Genomic DNA, 17,455 nt, shown 5'->3' on the forward strand with positions numbered 1-17,455 from the left:
AAAACTCCGTCAATATTTCAATATGGATAATTAAGACCAGGTGGCCCTTCAGCAGCTACCCTTGTCTCAGTTTAATGAGATACTTCACAATTTTATTACAGCCTTTAAATTCTGTGCAACTTTCAGAATTACCCTATAAAATTAAAACCAACAAAGACTGGTTTCAACAAAGCGAGGTTCCAACAAAATCCACTTCTGTAAATACTCAGTGCTTCGCTCCTCCCCTTCCCCGCTCCTTCCACCAAACAATTGGAAGCAAGAGCTCCTAAAATTAGAAAGACTATCAAAAAAATCAGGCTTAAAATTAGCCATACAGGGCCATACCCTAAACTAAACAGCAGAACTGAAACCATAGGCGGAGCAGCGCTCTGCTTCTGCAGGCCCCATCGCACGCTCGGCTCCGCGGCGGCCTCCGAAGGCTCCCGGCCGCAGCCAGAGGGCAACCTGCTCCTGCTCCCGCTCCCGCTCCTGCTCCCGCAGCGGCCAGCTCCGCCGGAAACGACAGCAAACGCTGTGATGCTGCTATTAGCATCAGCAGGATGATGGATGGGATCATAACTCTCATTTAAATTCAAGAGACTTAAAATAGCTGTAATAAAAACAGTAAAGTTTTGCAAAAAATCAAGTTTTCAAGGACACATCTGTATATGTAAAGTCTGAAGTGATCATAAACCATATGTTAAATAAGGTAGAAAATATTAAGTCATTTTAAAACCCAGTGTTGACCATACATAACATTTTCAGTTGTTTTATTAAAACTAATACAAAGAATTATTGCTCACAGAAGTCAAAGTTTTAGGGAGTTAGGAGTTTTGCAGACTGATACAGGACAGAATGATACACAAACAGCTTATCCTTGGCATAGACCTTTTCTGGTTTTTTTCAGACAGACAGCAAGGGGAGCAAAATGACACAGCACTAAATCTAAGCACATTTCAATCATAGTAATTAAATATAAAAAACTGCTCTGACACATACAATTGATGAGATTTTATGGACACACATTGTTTTAACTTTAAATTTTAATACATATTGCTACAGTTTAGACTGAATTATGCCCCTGACTAACATTGTGACATCTCAAACCAGCAGAATTTTATGTTCAGAGTTTACTTGGGGGAGAAACAGATAACCTAACTAATTTGCTGATGATAGGTAAATTAGATAGTTTGAAGAAAAAAGGAGTGTTAAATAATAGTTTTCTAGCACGGCTGCTCGAGCTGATCTTTTGATGCCTGTTGTTTATCTCGCTTCTGCCACGCTGGGGCTGTGGGTATGAACGAGCTTGCCTGTCGTTTTCTTCTCAGGATTGACTTTGGTTTTTAGCACAAAAGTTTCTGCTGTATTAATGCAACTCCCCAAATCCACATTTGGTGGCTGTTTACAGGAAGGACTCAAAAAAAAAAGTAACAAGTAACAATTAGGCTAGAAACTGATTTGGAACAATTTTCATAAGCAATCTCTTAACAGACAGCTCAAAAATCTTTAACAAATGTTCTTCGGATTTTGCAGCAAAGTTCCCCAGAACTTCAGAATAAACACGTTGGAAGTTGGGGGAGAAGCGGCTCTTTTTTGTAAACCATGTTGGGATTTTCTTGGAAAGTGGCAGCAAGCAAAACTAGGAAGAGAACATTGCTCCCTACTGATGCAACACACACAGTACATACACAACAAGCACACTGTTGCAGCTTCAATGTCCAGCAAAACGCCAGACAACGCCAAATCGTCCAGTTCACCAGGTCTGTCTCAGCCTTCCTTTGTAGGCCGGTACCATAGGGTAAGCCAAACCGGGAAATCTACAGGAAAAAAAAATCCTAAGTTTCTGTAATTAAGGGCTGACTTCTAACGCATATGAACAAGAGCGCTTTAAGCCAGTTTAAAGCGATGAACCACGGCAGTCTCCTACGGCGCAAGGAGGACCTGCAGCTTCTGGCCCTCACCTGGTCAAACAGGGGATGTTTCAGCAGAACAGTGGGCAGATTAAAGCATGCACCTTTCAGACCGAAGGCAGCTAGGAAGTGTTTGGAGACAGATCAGCACAGCTCCACCTCAAGCTATACCTCTCTATGGCTCCCATTAAAGGGAATACATCTCCTGTTTTGGAGCCAGAAGATTATTTTGGCAGGTGGTCAGAAGGCTCCCGAGAAATACAAGCAAGGGAAGTGAACCAACAAGTTTCAAAAGTTTATCTCAACAAAACTCGAACAGCTGTGACAATGCTTTTTCAACCAAAGAGCTTTCACTGCTACCTTTCAGAGACGGCCAGTAACACCACCGAGGGGTAGATCATCTCAAAGGCTGCAAAGGGTCTTTTGCAATGAAAACTGGACAGCAGCTTTACCAAAGGCTCTTACCAGTTGCTCATATCATAAAAGATATAATACTTGAAGCAATCTCAAAATACTGTGTGCTTGCTGAGCCCAAGTGTCTAAAAGTGTTTTGGAAGTATTTGGAACATCACTCAAAAGACATTCCGATTCTTATAGCTGACCGACTAAGAATAATTTAAATATCAGTTAGAATAAAGGAATAGTTTCTGAAAGACATAGGGAGACAACCATGAGGTCCATCTTGTAACTGTTTCATGTTACTACATTAGTTGCACAATCTGCTTCTCCTATGCATACATTTCACATCCATTTGTACAAAAGAAAGCCTGGAAAAAGGAAATTTTCAAAATTATCATCCCTTCCAAAGTATGATAAAATTTCTCTTTCCAGTTCCTATCCAAGATGAAACAATGTTTGAAGAGTATATAGTCATTAATTTCTCTAAAGCTAAAGAGCTTCTTTGGAAGGTTTGCGTACTCAGCTTCTGTCCTGGGATTTCTCAACCTAATGGATCTCTCAGAAATCTCAGAAAGTAAATTTTGTGGTGATGAACCTATGGGAATTCGTCCCTAGTTCTTTCTATGTCTAATTATCTCACTAACAAAGAGTTCAGGAACATTTTGTTTGTCAAGCTGCAAAGCAAAAATTAAAAAAATTAAAGCACTATAAGCCTTCACATGCCGTCTTGGAGTAGAGCCCCACTTGTTGAGCCATTAAAAGATAGGAAAAAAATTACAACTGAAAATATTTTCGGCTTCCTTTAATGCTGTCTCTCACCCCATGAAGTTACAGAGCTGAAACACTTTCTGAAGAGAGGGGATTTCTAGGGAAGGAGGAAGGGCAGCGGAAAGAGGCATGGAGGGGAGGAGAACCAGACACCTCCCCACACCGCTTCTCGAGGCAACGCAGTCAGAGGGACGCCTCACTACTGCCTTCTTTTTCTACAGAACATATAGAAGGTTTTAATTCTAATAAAATGAACACAGATGAGTGTCAGATTATTTATTTATTGCTATTCTCTTTATCTTTCAGACTAGATTAAGTATCAAAAACACAGGCTTGCTTCATAAGGGAGCCCTGAAAGATGAAGGTAACCACAAAGGTATTTATACCATAGCAAGTATAACATGTCAAGATCTATAAAAAATTAAACTCAAGAAAAACCTGCATGTAAGAGACAAGGGAGGTTTGGTTTTCAAAGATCAGGTTAATTTAGCTATCAGCTTTTTAAGTGCCTTACCCAAATTGCACCACACTATTTCCTCTTCCACATGTCTTCCCAGTAGAATTTGAACTCTGTTTAACTAAACAAAACAACTGAGACGTGTAGCTGAAGCAAATCACGCTAAATGATACTTCCTGAAGGTTCTAATCTTTTTTTAATCTACATATCAGAATATCATTTTATAACAATTTTTTTCATAGTTCATAAGACAAATCAAAAGAGACTGCAGCTCCTAATCAGCAGTGGAGTCCTCAACCATCCTACCCCAGCTGAGATTCCAGAAAAACTGGCAAATACCCAGTAAGTTCTTAATAAAACATTTGGCACAACACACAAACTTCATCGAACAGTAATTTCCTCTTCTTCCATGTGTATCACATTCCGCCCAGCATTCTTTCTGGCTTATTTATTACCCACTGGCTGGTAAGTGAGAAGAAGGTCACTGCTATTTGTTCTGAAACACCAAATTCAGCTTCAGAACGAGCTGTTTAATATGACGGTCTGAATACTAATCAAGTCTCCAATACAGATGCACCAGAATAAAATGATGCCCTCTTGTACTTTCTCCCCTTCCCTTCTACCCCTACCTCTTTCAAATTATCATTGAATGCTTTTTCAATTATAAAAATAATACATGTGAACTAAGAGAACAGAAGTTCAATAGGCCCCCAAAACAAAATAGGAGCCAATCTATAATAATGAATGCAAGTTCTCTGTCAGCTGGATGCACTTTTCAGCTACTGGCAGTATATCTCCATTTCCTAAGACTCCATTCTAAATCAGTTACCCTTAATAGACACTAAATAGCTTAACTAAAGGGAAAGCAAAGTACGTTTAGGTCACACCCAGTACCACCGGAAAGGTATTGAATACGAATATGGGAGACACATAGTTGTACAAATCATAGCTAAGCAACAGTGGCAAAAAAAACTTTAGGAAAATAAAAGGTACCTACTTCATTGTACTCAGAGGTTCCTCAATACTCTGCTTTAGAAGTAGAACTAGCCACAGTTTTGTTGGCCTCATGCTTTTTTCCCCATGTAGTTTGAATAATGGCTATTCAGAGTTAGTTGACATTTTAAGCATAAACTTCAATTTAAGAACTTAACATTCAGACAGTGACATATGGCAGCAAAGTCAAGTCCATCAAGGAGCTTCACCATTTGCTCCAGACATGACAGAGCGAGGGTGTTACATCTGAAAATCAGATGAAGTGAAAGTAGCTGGCTTCTCAGGGTTTTGTAATGACCCTCAGCGCATCGGAGAAGGCTCTGCTACTCTGCAGCACGGAGAGGGACAACCTGTTTGGTCTCACAGAAGAACTTTAAGGACACAGAAGAAAGCAGACAGCCGTCAGCGTGGAACTAAATAAGTATTTGTGAATACTTTTCCAATCCTGAAACTTCAGTTGTTCTTTCTAACAAAACAGTAATAGAATTTACATAGCAGTGAAAAACATTCATCTGTTTTGCACACTGATCCTCAAAGACGCACCTTATTGAAGACCCAGATCTCCCCATTTACTGTCGGCCTGGGGACGCCATGTCCGTTGTAGTGGAAAAGGACCCGTTCTTCCTTGGCATTTCGACGTAGAGATGTACACAGTTTCTTAACTTCATCCACTGTAGGATCAAGACTCTGCTTGTATCTGGCCTAGGAACATAAAATGTAAGTTAATCATTTTAACTGTAAACACAAATCTATTTAAGATGTATGCATCTATTCAAGTAGGAAGCATGTATATAAACTGGCATGTTGGAAAAAGAAAACATAAAACATTTACTAAACAGCTGAATAAACAAAATATGCCTGTTATTCCGTGTGTGGGAATGCACAGACACATATAGTAAGAATACAGGTATGAGTTTAGTTTACTACATATCCTGAACTTTGATCCATCTCATCCAGGGATTACTAATGTTCAAAATGCCTTAGGAATGTCAAATACATTTTCAATATTAGTGAGCCTCAAAAATGATTCCGTACAATTCTCTAATCCTCAAATTCATACCCTGTGAACCTCCGAACGAACAAAATTCACTCAAAGACAGAAAAATGTACAAGCCTGATATTCCATAAACCTCAGCTCTCACATTGAACTGCTTCTTCCCTCCTATTGAAAAAAGGACACGGTTCTTGCTTCAGGCCTTGAAGGAATGGAAAAACCCAGCTGAAGGACAGGAAAGTTGAGATACGTATCCTGCATGGGATTGTAACATCCGCAGCACCTTCCTCTTCCTAAATCCTGACTCGTTAGTTCCGTGGCATAAAGGAATCCCCTTTCATTAACGAGACGGCTATAAAAGAAGCCTGGCCAACACCTCGGCAAATATGTTAAACCTAAACGGAGTTGTGCCATTTTGAGCTGGACCCACAGCAGACACAAGAGCCTCAAGCTACAGCAGGAGACTTCTAGCCTGGGCGAGGGGAAAGGACACGGAGCCCGTGGACCATGAGCGGCGGATCAGGGAACGGATCCTGTAGCCTGGGCAGTGAGGAGTTCCTCCCTGCTTCCCAACAGGGCAGCACCGACCCCATAAACAGAGCTGCCAGGAGGGGAAGAAAGGGAAACCGCAGGGAGATTCAAGCAGACCGCTGAGCAAGGACACAAGGAGAAGGAAAAGGAAAACAATCTTCCCTTTCCTCTCCCTTTCCTCTTGCACATGTAAGCAGTACAGGCAGGAACGCAGAATTTTTTAAAGCTCCTAAGGAAATCTCTATACTTCACTACTATCTCCAGCATTTCTTGTAGAGCTATGTATATACGGGAACGGAACTGAGCAAAATGGTAGAAGCATAATCCTACACGACTAGAACATAAGAAAGCGTAATACAACGCGAAAAATTTTAAGGCAAAAAGTTGGGCTTCAAGAAGAAAAATGGCTAACTCGTTACAATTACTCACACCACACACTCTGCCAGCAGATAGGTTTTCAGTGATAACTATACTTTGAATCACAATAGCTCATCATCATCATTGCTGCTATCAGGCTAGAAACGCTACTGCGTTTCAACGGTCCTTGTCTCCTCTTCACATAAGAGGCATATAGAGGACTGCTGAATAAATGTATAGCTGTTCCAGAAGTAACTAGTTACCTGTAGATACTAAAATGAACTACATAGACCTGCAGAATTACAGAAAAATAAACGAACGCACAATCAGCAAGTATACGACAATTTCATTCAACATTAGGTGACAGACGAAAACAGAGAAAAAAGAATCAAAGCAACCTAGCATAACATTATCAAACTTTTAAATTAACTTATTAACTATTAGCTGTTAAGGTCAGGCACCACATTACTCCAGGCTGTATGCATCCCCAGCCCTAAAGGAAAACGCCTATTGGTTAAAACTTTGTCATTAATGAGACCACGAATGAATATGATAATTATTACATTTCATAATCTCACCTCCACTACTTTATGCTTTATGACAATGCCATTCTGATTTAAAAAAAAAAGTGCCCCAAAGTCCCAGGAATCTGGCATTCACACAGCTGGGGAAAAGGGGGGAACTGAGCATCAGAAGCTTCTCTTGCTCCTGGAAAAATTTGATATTCAATATCAGTACAACTTTGGCTGTGGCTACTACATCATCATTCCTAGCTATATAATTCTACAAGCATGTAAATCTTAGCACATTTCTATGTTCAGAAAGAAAAAATGCTGTAAGAATTCAACATTTCAAATACATTCTTACTCAGATATGTTCGAGATTCCTAAATAGTAGCTACTTTGTCATACTCAAAGATGCATTTTTTTTGAAGCCAGGCCAAATAATAACAGTTTTTTAACTGCCCTTTGAAAGATAAAAGCCTGTTTCTCCTTTTCTCCTCCAGACCTATGAAGAGAAACTGATAATCCAGAATCACAATGGCCTAAAAAATTAATGCTGACACAGTGAAATAAAGAACCAGGCGTAAGAGTAGGACAACTGTAAACATACCTCCACAAAAGTCTGCTATTGAAAGCCTCTAAATCAAGGCCTCAGGTTTGGACTTTTTAAGCATTCTTCTATGATACTCAGAGATACAAAGGTCTAAAAATATCATAGTAAAAAAGGATGAAGCACATTATGTAATATAAAAATGTTTTGCTTATCTATGTAGCTTGAAAAATAGATATCATGCTGCTCAATTAACAGTCAGCATTTCAAGCCAACAAGCAAGGTGGATACACTGAACGGTATCATTTACAAGATCACAGGCATGAAGCAAAGCAAGCAAAAGGAAAGAAAATGTAAGAAAGAGAACCAGCGGTCGGACGCTGATACTTTTGGGGGGCTTCCAAAATAGGTAAAGATAAGAGGCCATATTAATCTCAACACAGACCCCGTCTAACTCTCTCTCTCCTTTCAGTGTTGTTATAAAAGTGCTGATCTGCAAAAATGTGCACCTTAAATCACATTCTGCCTGCTGGCACCTTTACAAGGCACTATAACCAGAGTGGTGGGTAATTTTTTCAATTCCTTTAAAATAAATAAATAAATGAAAAAATGAATAAATAAATAACACTCATTGGAACACTCCTCACATCCTTTTAGCATAAATATTAAATACAGCTAGCAATGAATGGAGGTGAATTCAAACTCTAAAACAAAAGCCTGTAGATCTAAAGATCCAAAATGTAAACATATCATTTACACATTTATAAACACAAGGCTGAGAAGAATGAAAGGGAGAGAAGGGAGCCCGTAAATAAGCAGACAAGCACCTACCTGTCAGCTAAGGACTTTCAGGCAGGAGTTTATTAAGCACCATTCACATGCACACCACAACAAATGGTTATCTGAGTAGCTACCCAGACCATGTGTTGTCTTTTTTTTATTTTTCCTGGTATTTTCAAGGCTTTTCTCAACGATGTGAGAAAAGAAAAAAAAAAAAGAGAAGTAGTACAGAAATTGCAAGAAGAGTTGAGGGTTTGTTTGGCTCACTGGGGTGAGGGGGTGTTAGTTGTGGGGGGAGAGGAGAAGGTTACTCTGTGGGATAGGCTACAATTTTTAGCAACTTTAAAAAATGACCTAAGGTTCTCCTTCCAGAACAGGACGATAGAAACTGACGGACTTTGAGAAAAACATACAGAAAGAGCATAAAAACCTTGATTTTTGTCTTTCCCCTCCATTCATGATCGTTTTAGCCAGATGTTAGACTGCCAGAACAGAAGTTTCCTGAATTCTGTCCCTGTTACTGCGAGATGTCAGAGACAATTCAAATGTTACTGACAGTAACTGGCAGAAATACAAACCAAAGAAATGATCCAACAAATGGAGGGCTCAAAGTTTCATTTATTTTCAATACTTCTACTCCATCATACACTTTGTCAACTTAGTGCTTTTTAAAAAATATATGAAGGTACGTGCATTCCTGTAAAGTCTTAACTCCATGGCCCGAGCCATGCTCTTTTCTGCAGGATGGAAGACTCAAATTCAAAAGGAGAAGGCAGACAGAAGAACAAGCAGAAAGACTGAAGAAGCATTAATCCTCTTAAAAGTCTAGCCAGCAAATCTGAACTATTTTACAATGCTGCTTTATTTCTGCACAGCTGCAAGAAAGGCAGCTCGGGAGAATTCCCATCTGCAATCAGAAACGTTTAGCACAGAAGCCTCAAGTGTTTTTTCTCCTGCAATGTGTTTTTTTTTTCTTTAGCAAAGCAGGCTAAAGAGTAAACTTGAAAGAGATAAACTACAGTTTGCGTGAAACACAAAAATTACAATTCTTACTGTAATACTTAGGTTCTTGTTCTTTAAGAGCTTCAATAGGAGCTTCATAAATGCTCACATATTAACGACAGCAGGTTATTTTTCTATGGGAATTAAAAGATGGTCTTTAGCACGATGCAGTTGCATATAACATTGGTCATTACTGCTAAACAAGAACAACATATTTACTGTGCAACATTTCTAACTGAAAGACGTCATTAGCATTAGCTACTGAATTTTGGGTAGTAAAAACTTGCAGAATATTTTATACAGCATCAATTACAATGGATAAATAATAACTAACTCCAGATCTTCAAAACATGCAAAGCTTCCTTTTAGAGTAAGGAAGAAATATTTTAATTATGAAAACTCCTGAATTTAAAGAGTTTCTTATGCTTCTTTCCATCCAGGCCTCTCCATTCATTTTTCACATTGAAGTGAGGAGGCGTATTAGGACAGTCTGCATTGCAAATCGAGAACCACAATCACACTTTAAAAACATAACAATTCTGATGTCGTAGAGCTCAATTTCTTTTGCATTCAGTTCCTTCCACCACTACCTTTACAAAGGCCTGGAATCAGTGTAGCAGATCTTATTCCTACAGCTAAGTCAAGCACTTTTTTTTCCACTATCACACTGTATCTGCAGCCGACAAAAGTGTTTTTTCTTATCAAAAAAATTGCCAAAGGATGCAAGTGTGCAAAGTTGTTACATATTTCGTTTTGCTAAGATTAAAGTGGACTGAAATGCAACATTGCAAACTAACCCACAGGCTGCCATTCCTGCCGAGTGCTAGGGAAGACGTTAAGGATGACCATCTCTCCAACAGTACAATTGCATTTAAACTGAGATGTATATATGAAATGTATAAACACCAAAAGAGGTAGCATACTCTATTCAATTCCCACTTGCACAGACACTGGTAGAAGTTTCTTGTCCTTACAGCCCTACAACGCTACACAGATAGTTTGGGGAACAATATTTATTACAAATATTTGATTTCAAAATTTCAGGAAAACTCTGGGACAGGAGTCTGACTTCCAGAATTAAAAAAAAGTATTGTATGAGGCATTTAGAGAAAAACGTATCTTCTTGGAGCAACGCCACGGCTCCAGAGCAGTCTGCATCAACCAGCAGCTATGGCTCTCCTCACAACCCTAAGCTGAACAGGCTCAACTGGCCAAACTAGCAGCAAACGACCTGGACAACGAAGCTGATTTGCTGCTGCTGCAGCAGCAAGCAGCAGCAAGCGGCGTGTAGGATCTGCCGAACCGCAGACCGCAGGGGACGGCCGCGGCCAGCGACTGCAGTGTCGGCACAGTAGCCCGCGACAGGCACCCCAGGTTTTGAACGTGGAGGAAGACAGAGTAACAATAAGATGAATAAAAATGGAGAATACACTATTAAGGCTCATCTTTTTCATCAGAAAGAATAGTAGATTACTCCTACCATGATGAAATCAGAGACATCATCTTTAAGAGAGAAAACATGGATTCTCTAAAGCCAAGATCTATCAAAACTACACAGAAACACTTTCCTCACCCAAGCCAACAGCCGTGTTTGAGCACACCTAGGGTTTGAAACCTGGCTCGAGGATCGACGCTAGCTCAGCGGCATTTTCCTCAGGATGCGCGAGCTAGGTCCAACGAGCCAGCGGCGCAGGACTGACACCACCAGCACAATCAGCAGGTCTGGAAAAACACCGGGGTAAGGAAACAGTCACTTACCGACTGCATACCCAGGCAGTTACTAAACCCAGCCTTGGCTGAAGGAACTGCACTGGCGTCACCGCTGCTCCACTGACAAACCTCGAAACGAAGCAGCAGTGAAGCACAAGCTTCTCGCTTCTCCCCAGCACTACCCCATTCATTTCAGGGGGGATTTAGTTCTTTCGAAGGGTAAATAAAACACCCACATGGTTGCTGAGTAGCAGGTGATACGGCAACCTCTCCAAGATGAGTCTGACTAGAGGGGAAAAACCAATTCACTGTGTTCATCAATTCCTACCCTACCAAGAAATGTCAGTATTTATTGGCTGCACGAAGTAATTCTCACAGTTCTGTGGATTTTGTGCTTAAATTAATGGCTCCACTTTGAAACTTTCACCTAATTACAGATTTTTCTTTTACTTTGATGGGGGTCAAGACATAAATCAGACATAACCAAGAAGACTCCAAGTTAGAAGCCCCTTTCCCAGCGTATCACAAGTTATGCTCAGACCAGCAGGAACTGCAGAAGTTGCTGATTTTGTGACAAAGTGCTGTTGGTATCATTGGAGAAACCAGAACCTGACTCATTATCTGTCAGACTCCACTGTGCTCAGCCCTGCCAGGTGCTGAGTTCAGGGAACTCACCTCAGGATTAGGTCCTATAAAAAGAAGAAATGGAGAGTTCTGAAGGTGACAATTTGAGGATAAGCGATTTTAAGTTGCTGATGTTGCCTACCCCATTAATGGACTATGGTAAGAAGAAGGGTTTGGAAGCCAGGCCAAGTTTCTGTCCTCATTTGGCATCCATCAGCCCTGCGGAGTGACAGATGCATGCTGGAGCAGCAGGGCATTTTCATCAGGGAGAGAGGTTTCTCCTTGTAGTTTCAGGAGGGAAGATTCAGTGGCAGAGCAGCAACACCTATAGCACAGCAGGTGTGAGCTATAGGGAAAACGCATCAGTTGGCACAAATAGGCTTTAGTATTTACAAATTATAATTTGCCATAACTTTTAGCATAAAAGCCTAAAGTTGCTCACCTTTTATCACTAAGAAACCTTACTAAAACTGATGGGCATGACCTCCATAAAAATAAATTCATGTTTCTACATTTTATATTAGCATGCGTTCCCAAAATTGCTTTCCCTAGTAACTTCATACTGGTGAGGTCTGATGCTTTTGGTTAGTTTGGACTGGAAATCTTTAGGATAGCTACATTCTGCAAAGTTATCCTAAAGACACATTAACACTGTAAGATGCTAATGTGAACAGCTAAATGGAGAATAAAGATGGTCAAACTGTGTGAGTGCAGAAAAGGCATCATCCGCACAAGGACAAAAGCTCCACATTTAGAAGTTAAGAAATTCTCAGACATAACTTGTTTAAGCAGGATTTAAAGCTGTACGCCCCTTAGACAGCATTTCACAGAGGAAGCGGTACAGGCTGTTTGGAGTGGAGTGACAGGGCAAGAAAGGAACAGTTAAGATATGGAAGTACTTTGACAAACACTGAGGAATGTCTTGAAACTCATCATGCAAGCACTAACGAAGTTCTCCGAGAAATCGTTACTCTGCTCCTTTATCACTATCCACATCTCCCCTCCTCTCCTCAAAAGGGCCAGGAACGCCCTGACTGCCTGAACACGCTAGCACGTAAACAAGCCCCCAAAATAGGAAGGGGCCAAGTAAGACGACTTTGCTCTTCTTGAGAGACTACCTGCACCCTGCCGCACCGCCCTCCATCTGAAGAGGTCTTCCAGCTTTATCAACAGGAGGAACTACTCCAGCAGTCAACATTTTAGCAGCTGACTGAAGCAGACACTCTTTTACACTTTCTTACAGAAGAAACCACATGCACAATCCTTCCCAAAACAGATAACAGTTTAAAATATAAAAGCTTCATTTTGCTGAAAATTTTTTTAAAACAGGTTTTGGCTGACAAAGAGTCCCACGTCCAGAATAGCAGATACAAAGCTAAAAATAAATAGTTGCAGAGTTCCATACCGCTACAGATAAAATGAATAAAATGGAATCAGTATGTTTGTAATATCTGAAGTTTTAAAATTCACTATAACACAGAAAAAAAAAAAAAGCAAACTGTCAGTTAATACTCAGGGCATGAACAACACAAAAACAGCAAAGTGCAAAATAAGAAAATTTTCAATCTCATTGTTTAGTCCCATATAATCTTGGAAAACAAGGCTGGGTTGGATTTCGTGAAGTAATCTAGTCCAGTCCCATCCCAGTTTTCCTGAGGCAGAATCAATTCCATCTGTATCCTTCCTGGCAAATGTCTGTCTAACCTGCGTTAAAGGCTTCCAATGGCAGATGCTCAAAAGTCTCTCAAGGCAGCGAGTTTCCATTTTTTGTTATAAAAGTTTTTTCCTAACATATCCTAATTCTTCCCTGTAATGATTTACAATAATCATTTCTACCTTATTCTTCAAAGCAACCCTCCTGCTCAAGGTGAACCTCAGCGTAAATAGGACAGCACAGGATGCTGGGCGGCCGCCGCACTGTGACTTAGGTCATGTTTGAATCCCAGTTTCCAAATGAAGATACATTAAACCTCACTCCTTACCATGCACACAGACAGCCTACTTAATATGATTTAATTAAAAGGATTAAAAGCAATCTAATTATTCCAAGAGAATGTTTTTGGAACAATGCCCAAATTTGAAAATCAGAAATACAAGGGTTCCTTACAAAGAAATAAGTTACTAAAACAAGAGTAAAGAAACCATCAGCTCCAAGGGCCAGCGAGGTGCACGTGGGCTACCTACGTCAACCGTGTGAGTACTGGGGCCTCCTGCCCAGCACACAGGTCCCCGTTCCTACTGCACCGGAGATCTGCGCTACTGCTCAAAGCTGCTGTGGTTGTTCCATGATCCAGTTTAGCTAGGATGTTCTGCGAGGCCAAAGTGATCAGCCTCTAGGGGGGAAAAAAAAGGAAAAAAAAAAAAAGAGGGAAAAAACAAAAAACCCCCCCACCTAATGGAAACTCTCGGCTGCCCCTGAAGCAGATGCTGTAACGCTGCACCTGCGAGAACAGTTACCACTTTGGGGCTGGGTGGGAAGGATCACTAAAAGGAGCCTCGAGGTGCTCCCTCTCACGCACACACAGACTTTGGAAAAGTGTAAAGTCTAGAGCAAAGGCTCCACAATTTCTCACTAGTTACCTCTGATGCTGTACTTTAAGGCATGTAACTGGTAAGCCCACAGCATGACGCCATGTTTTTTTCCAGTATTTAACTATTAACAAATGATGTTTATTCATTTTCAAATTGTTTCAGTGGCCACATCACCAGTTAAATAATTAGGAGACTTTCAGCCAGGCCTGAAGTTTGTTTTAAGGGAACATTATGCATTAGTAACGGTCACTGAAAGGTGCCTTAACAGGAGACAGCATCACACGGCAATAAGAGGCTATTCCTTCCGATTCAGCCTGTAAGGATGATGATAAAGTCAGACCCACATCTTATAAGGAGGAAAGAGAAAAGAGAAGGGGTTTATTAAGCAATCATTAAAAGAAACAGTTTACTGGTTCATAGGATGTTCCAAAATACCAGGTTCTGAAACAACAGGAAAATTCTTACAGAAGGTCTATGCTCAGTTTTTAATAAAAGACGACTGCTCAAGGCTGAAGTTCTGAGATCCAAAACCTACCACTCAAAGCACGTTGATGATGCTGTGAGAAGGCAGCCCTGGAAGGAAGCACATCCACACCAGGTCCTTCTCCTCAGCTCTAACAAAGCAGAAGAGCAACTTCAGAAACAGATTATTTCTACAACAGATGAAAGAATTTACTCAGTTTAGGGGCGGGTGCTCCTGGGATCACCACACTGCTCTAGCCTCCGGACGCCCGAGTTCCTGAACGTCACCTCTTCATCGTATACAACAACCGCAGCAAGTCCCTGTGACTCAGCTGAAAACGCCGCCCTGCGGGTACCTCTAACGGCCGCCTTCTCTCCCAGCAGCACGAATACCCGAATCCTGAAGGCCACCGTGCGACGTAGGGCAACGCGGCAGCAGCTGCGTGTAAGAGCATATGTTAATCACCACTGTCAGCTTTAGAGAATTCAGACTAATAACTTGTATTCAAAGCATCAGATAAAACCCCTGCAGCCCGAGATGATTCTCAGATGTTGGAAGATCTATTAGTGACAAACACTAATAATTCTGGATTTAGTTTGCCTTAAAGTTGAAAAAGTAGAATTGAATTAATTCAGAGTCCACATTTTAGGGGCAACTGTCAATTTGATGCAACATGTTCCTCAGCATGTCTGGAACAAACTCCGACTTAAACATGTAAAATATGCCTATATACGTCAAACAATTTTACAGCCACATAATTGGATGACTATGTTGTGCCACGTAGCAAAGCAACGTCACTGACGTTTTAAATTTTTAAAACTACTGAACACCCTGGAAACATATAAAATAATGAAAAAGAATATTTCCCAAAATGAAAGTGCTAGTCTTCCCAAGTGAAATAAAACTCAAAGATCAGTGGTACAGTTATTTTATTTAGCTTAATAGGCTTAACTGAAAGAGAAGAAGTTTTGAGTAATATAACCGTTCAGAATGTGAAAAGGACAAACAACGAGAATGTGTATGTGCAGACAAAATCGATTATGCTGAAAACACTGGAGAACAGTGGAGATGACCAGAGAAGTTTAAACCGACCTCACACCTATACGCACATGCTTCTGGCTTGATTTTCATCCTTGCACAAAAACTCTGCCAAGCTGCATCTCCATTACAAATGCAACAAAGTAGAGAGACAAAGAGTATCTCCCCTTTTATATCATTTCAGAGCTATACACCAAAAAGACTATCTCAATGTACCTTTATTATTTCAATTATTACAGCTTAACTGTTGATGAAATCAAAATATCTTCATCTGATCCACACTGCTTCCCCTTCTGTATTTTTATTAGATAATGAAGATTAAGGAACTATAACTGACATTTACAGTGTTTTGGCATAATGCTCAGCACTGAATGTTATACACTAGTCAAATCATATAATGAAAAACTTTGTTCCCCTGCTAAGTATGGGCAGTTTTTTGACTTTTAGCTTTAAGACACAAAAACAGTTTGAAAATGCTATGTATACTGTATATACAGGTATATTACAATAATAGGTTTCCATATAGTTGGTCATACAACAGGCAGTTCATAAGTTCATATTTATCTCTTGATAAATACTATTCTTAACCTACAAATTTCACAGTGTAGAACCAAATAGCTACTGACATAAAAAACTGAAATAAGCCCTTGTATATAAATACTCTTTATCAATCAATTTAATTCAGTGATCAGTATATTAAAGTCTGATTTTGAATCCTGGTATAGGAAAAAGCAATTCTATACTGCAGCGCTGCTCTAGGCTTTAATTACTGTGTCAGGGGTAACAGCGAGTGGTAACTACTGCGTTAGTAATACACGATAACACGGTGGTTCAGCTGAACCTCAGGACAGCCAGCGCCAGCCTGAACCTTTCAGCGCACCGGATTTTTGCAGTGGGAGGGGCGGGAACATCTTTTTCTTACAGTCGACCTGAGGGCTATAAAAAGACTTTAAATGAAGAACTCTTCATAAGGAGAGTATAAATATACAGCAGACCAGACTAAAGGAAAATTACCCTCAGTGCCACCGACAGAAATAGAGATAATAACTTTTGTGGATAGCCGGAATCACGTCTGCCGCATGACCGCCGCAGCGGAGAACACCGGACCTGGCTAAACCAGGTTACAGCAAACTCCAGATGCCCTAACAAGTCAGAACCCGCTGTAATTTCCAACAGCCTCTCATGCAGCTTACGAAACTAGACTGATAATGAAACATGCATTTATTTTTGCATGGCAAGGAACTCTTTCAAATCTCCACTCATTTACGCTACAAAGTCCTAGAAAATTCTTGCTTAAGTAATTTCATATAACCTTTCCAAATTAATAAGAACAAAAATTAGGAATAACAGAAAACTAAAAAAGCTATTATTTGTAATAGGGCAAAATTAACACAGGGCATTTTAATCATACATAATACAGATAAGTTTGTGCTTTATATAATAACATCCCTCTGAAACCTGGTCCTCACTTAATAAAGATGCAGTAGGGGAATGGCAGCATTTATACTTGCACATTAAAATACAATAGGAATAACTTAGATAAATTAAAAGAGCATCCTGTTACCATATTTTTTTATTTACTTGTTTTAAAAACATTCTACAAAATCATTCTGTAATGACATACAAGAAAATAAAAAAAGGGGTCAAAATAATTTCAGTAAGCTTCTCAAAAGGCTTAAATCACATTCTAGTACAGTGGAAAGGAAGCTCACAGTGACTTGTGCCATCCTTTTTGTCCTTATGAGGACTCAATCTTCAATTGTATTGTTCTTGGTTGGATGTTCAAACTCACCCATGTTTCCATTTCTCTGAAGGTCATAAGTTAGATTTTTTTTTCCACTAAATATTCAGAGATTCTCTGCAAG

General features: G+C 40.0%; 1 protein-coding gene across 2 annotated transcripts in view; it reads right to left on the reverse strand.

The window, feature by feature from the left end:
• The window catches only part of RPTOR (regulatory associated protein of MTOR complex 1), a 171,455-nt gene that overhangs the window by 117,437 nt on the left and 36,563 nt on the right, over nt 1–17,455 (reverse strand). For both annotated transcript variants that reach the window (XM_067308133.1, XM_067308132.1), the window contains exon 4: nt 5,050–5,208. In XM_067308133.1, coding sequence (XP_067164234.1) covers nt 5,050–5,208 — 159 coding nt within the window. The remainder of the gene's footprint in view (nt 1–5,049; nt 5,209–17,455) is intronic.

This window comes from Apteryx mantelli, chromosome 19, assembly GCF_036417845.1.
Source record: "Apteryx mantelli isolate bAptMan1 chromosome 19, bAptMan1.hap1, whole genome shotgun sequence".
Lineage (NCBI taxonomy): Eukaryota > Metazoa > Chordata > Aves > Apterygiformes > Apterygidae > Apteryx > Apteryx mantelli.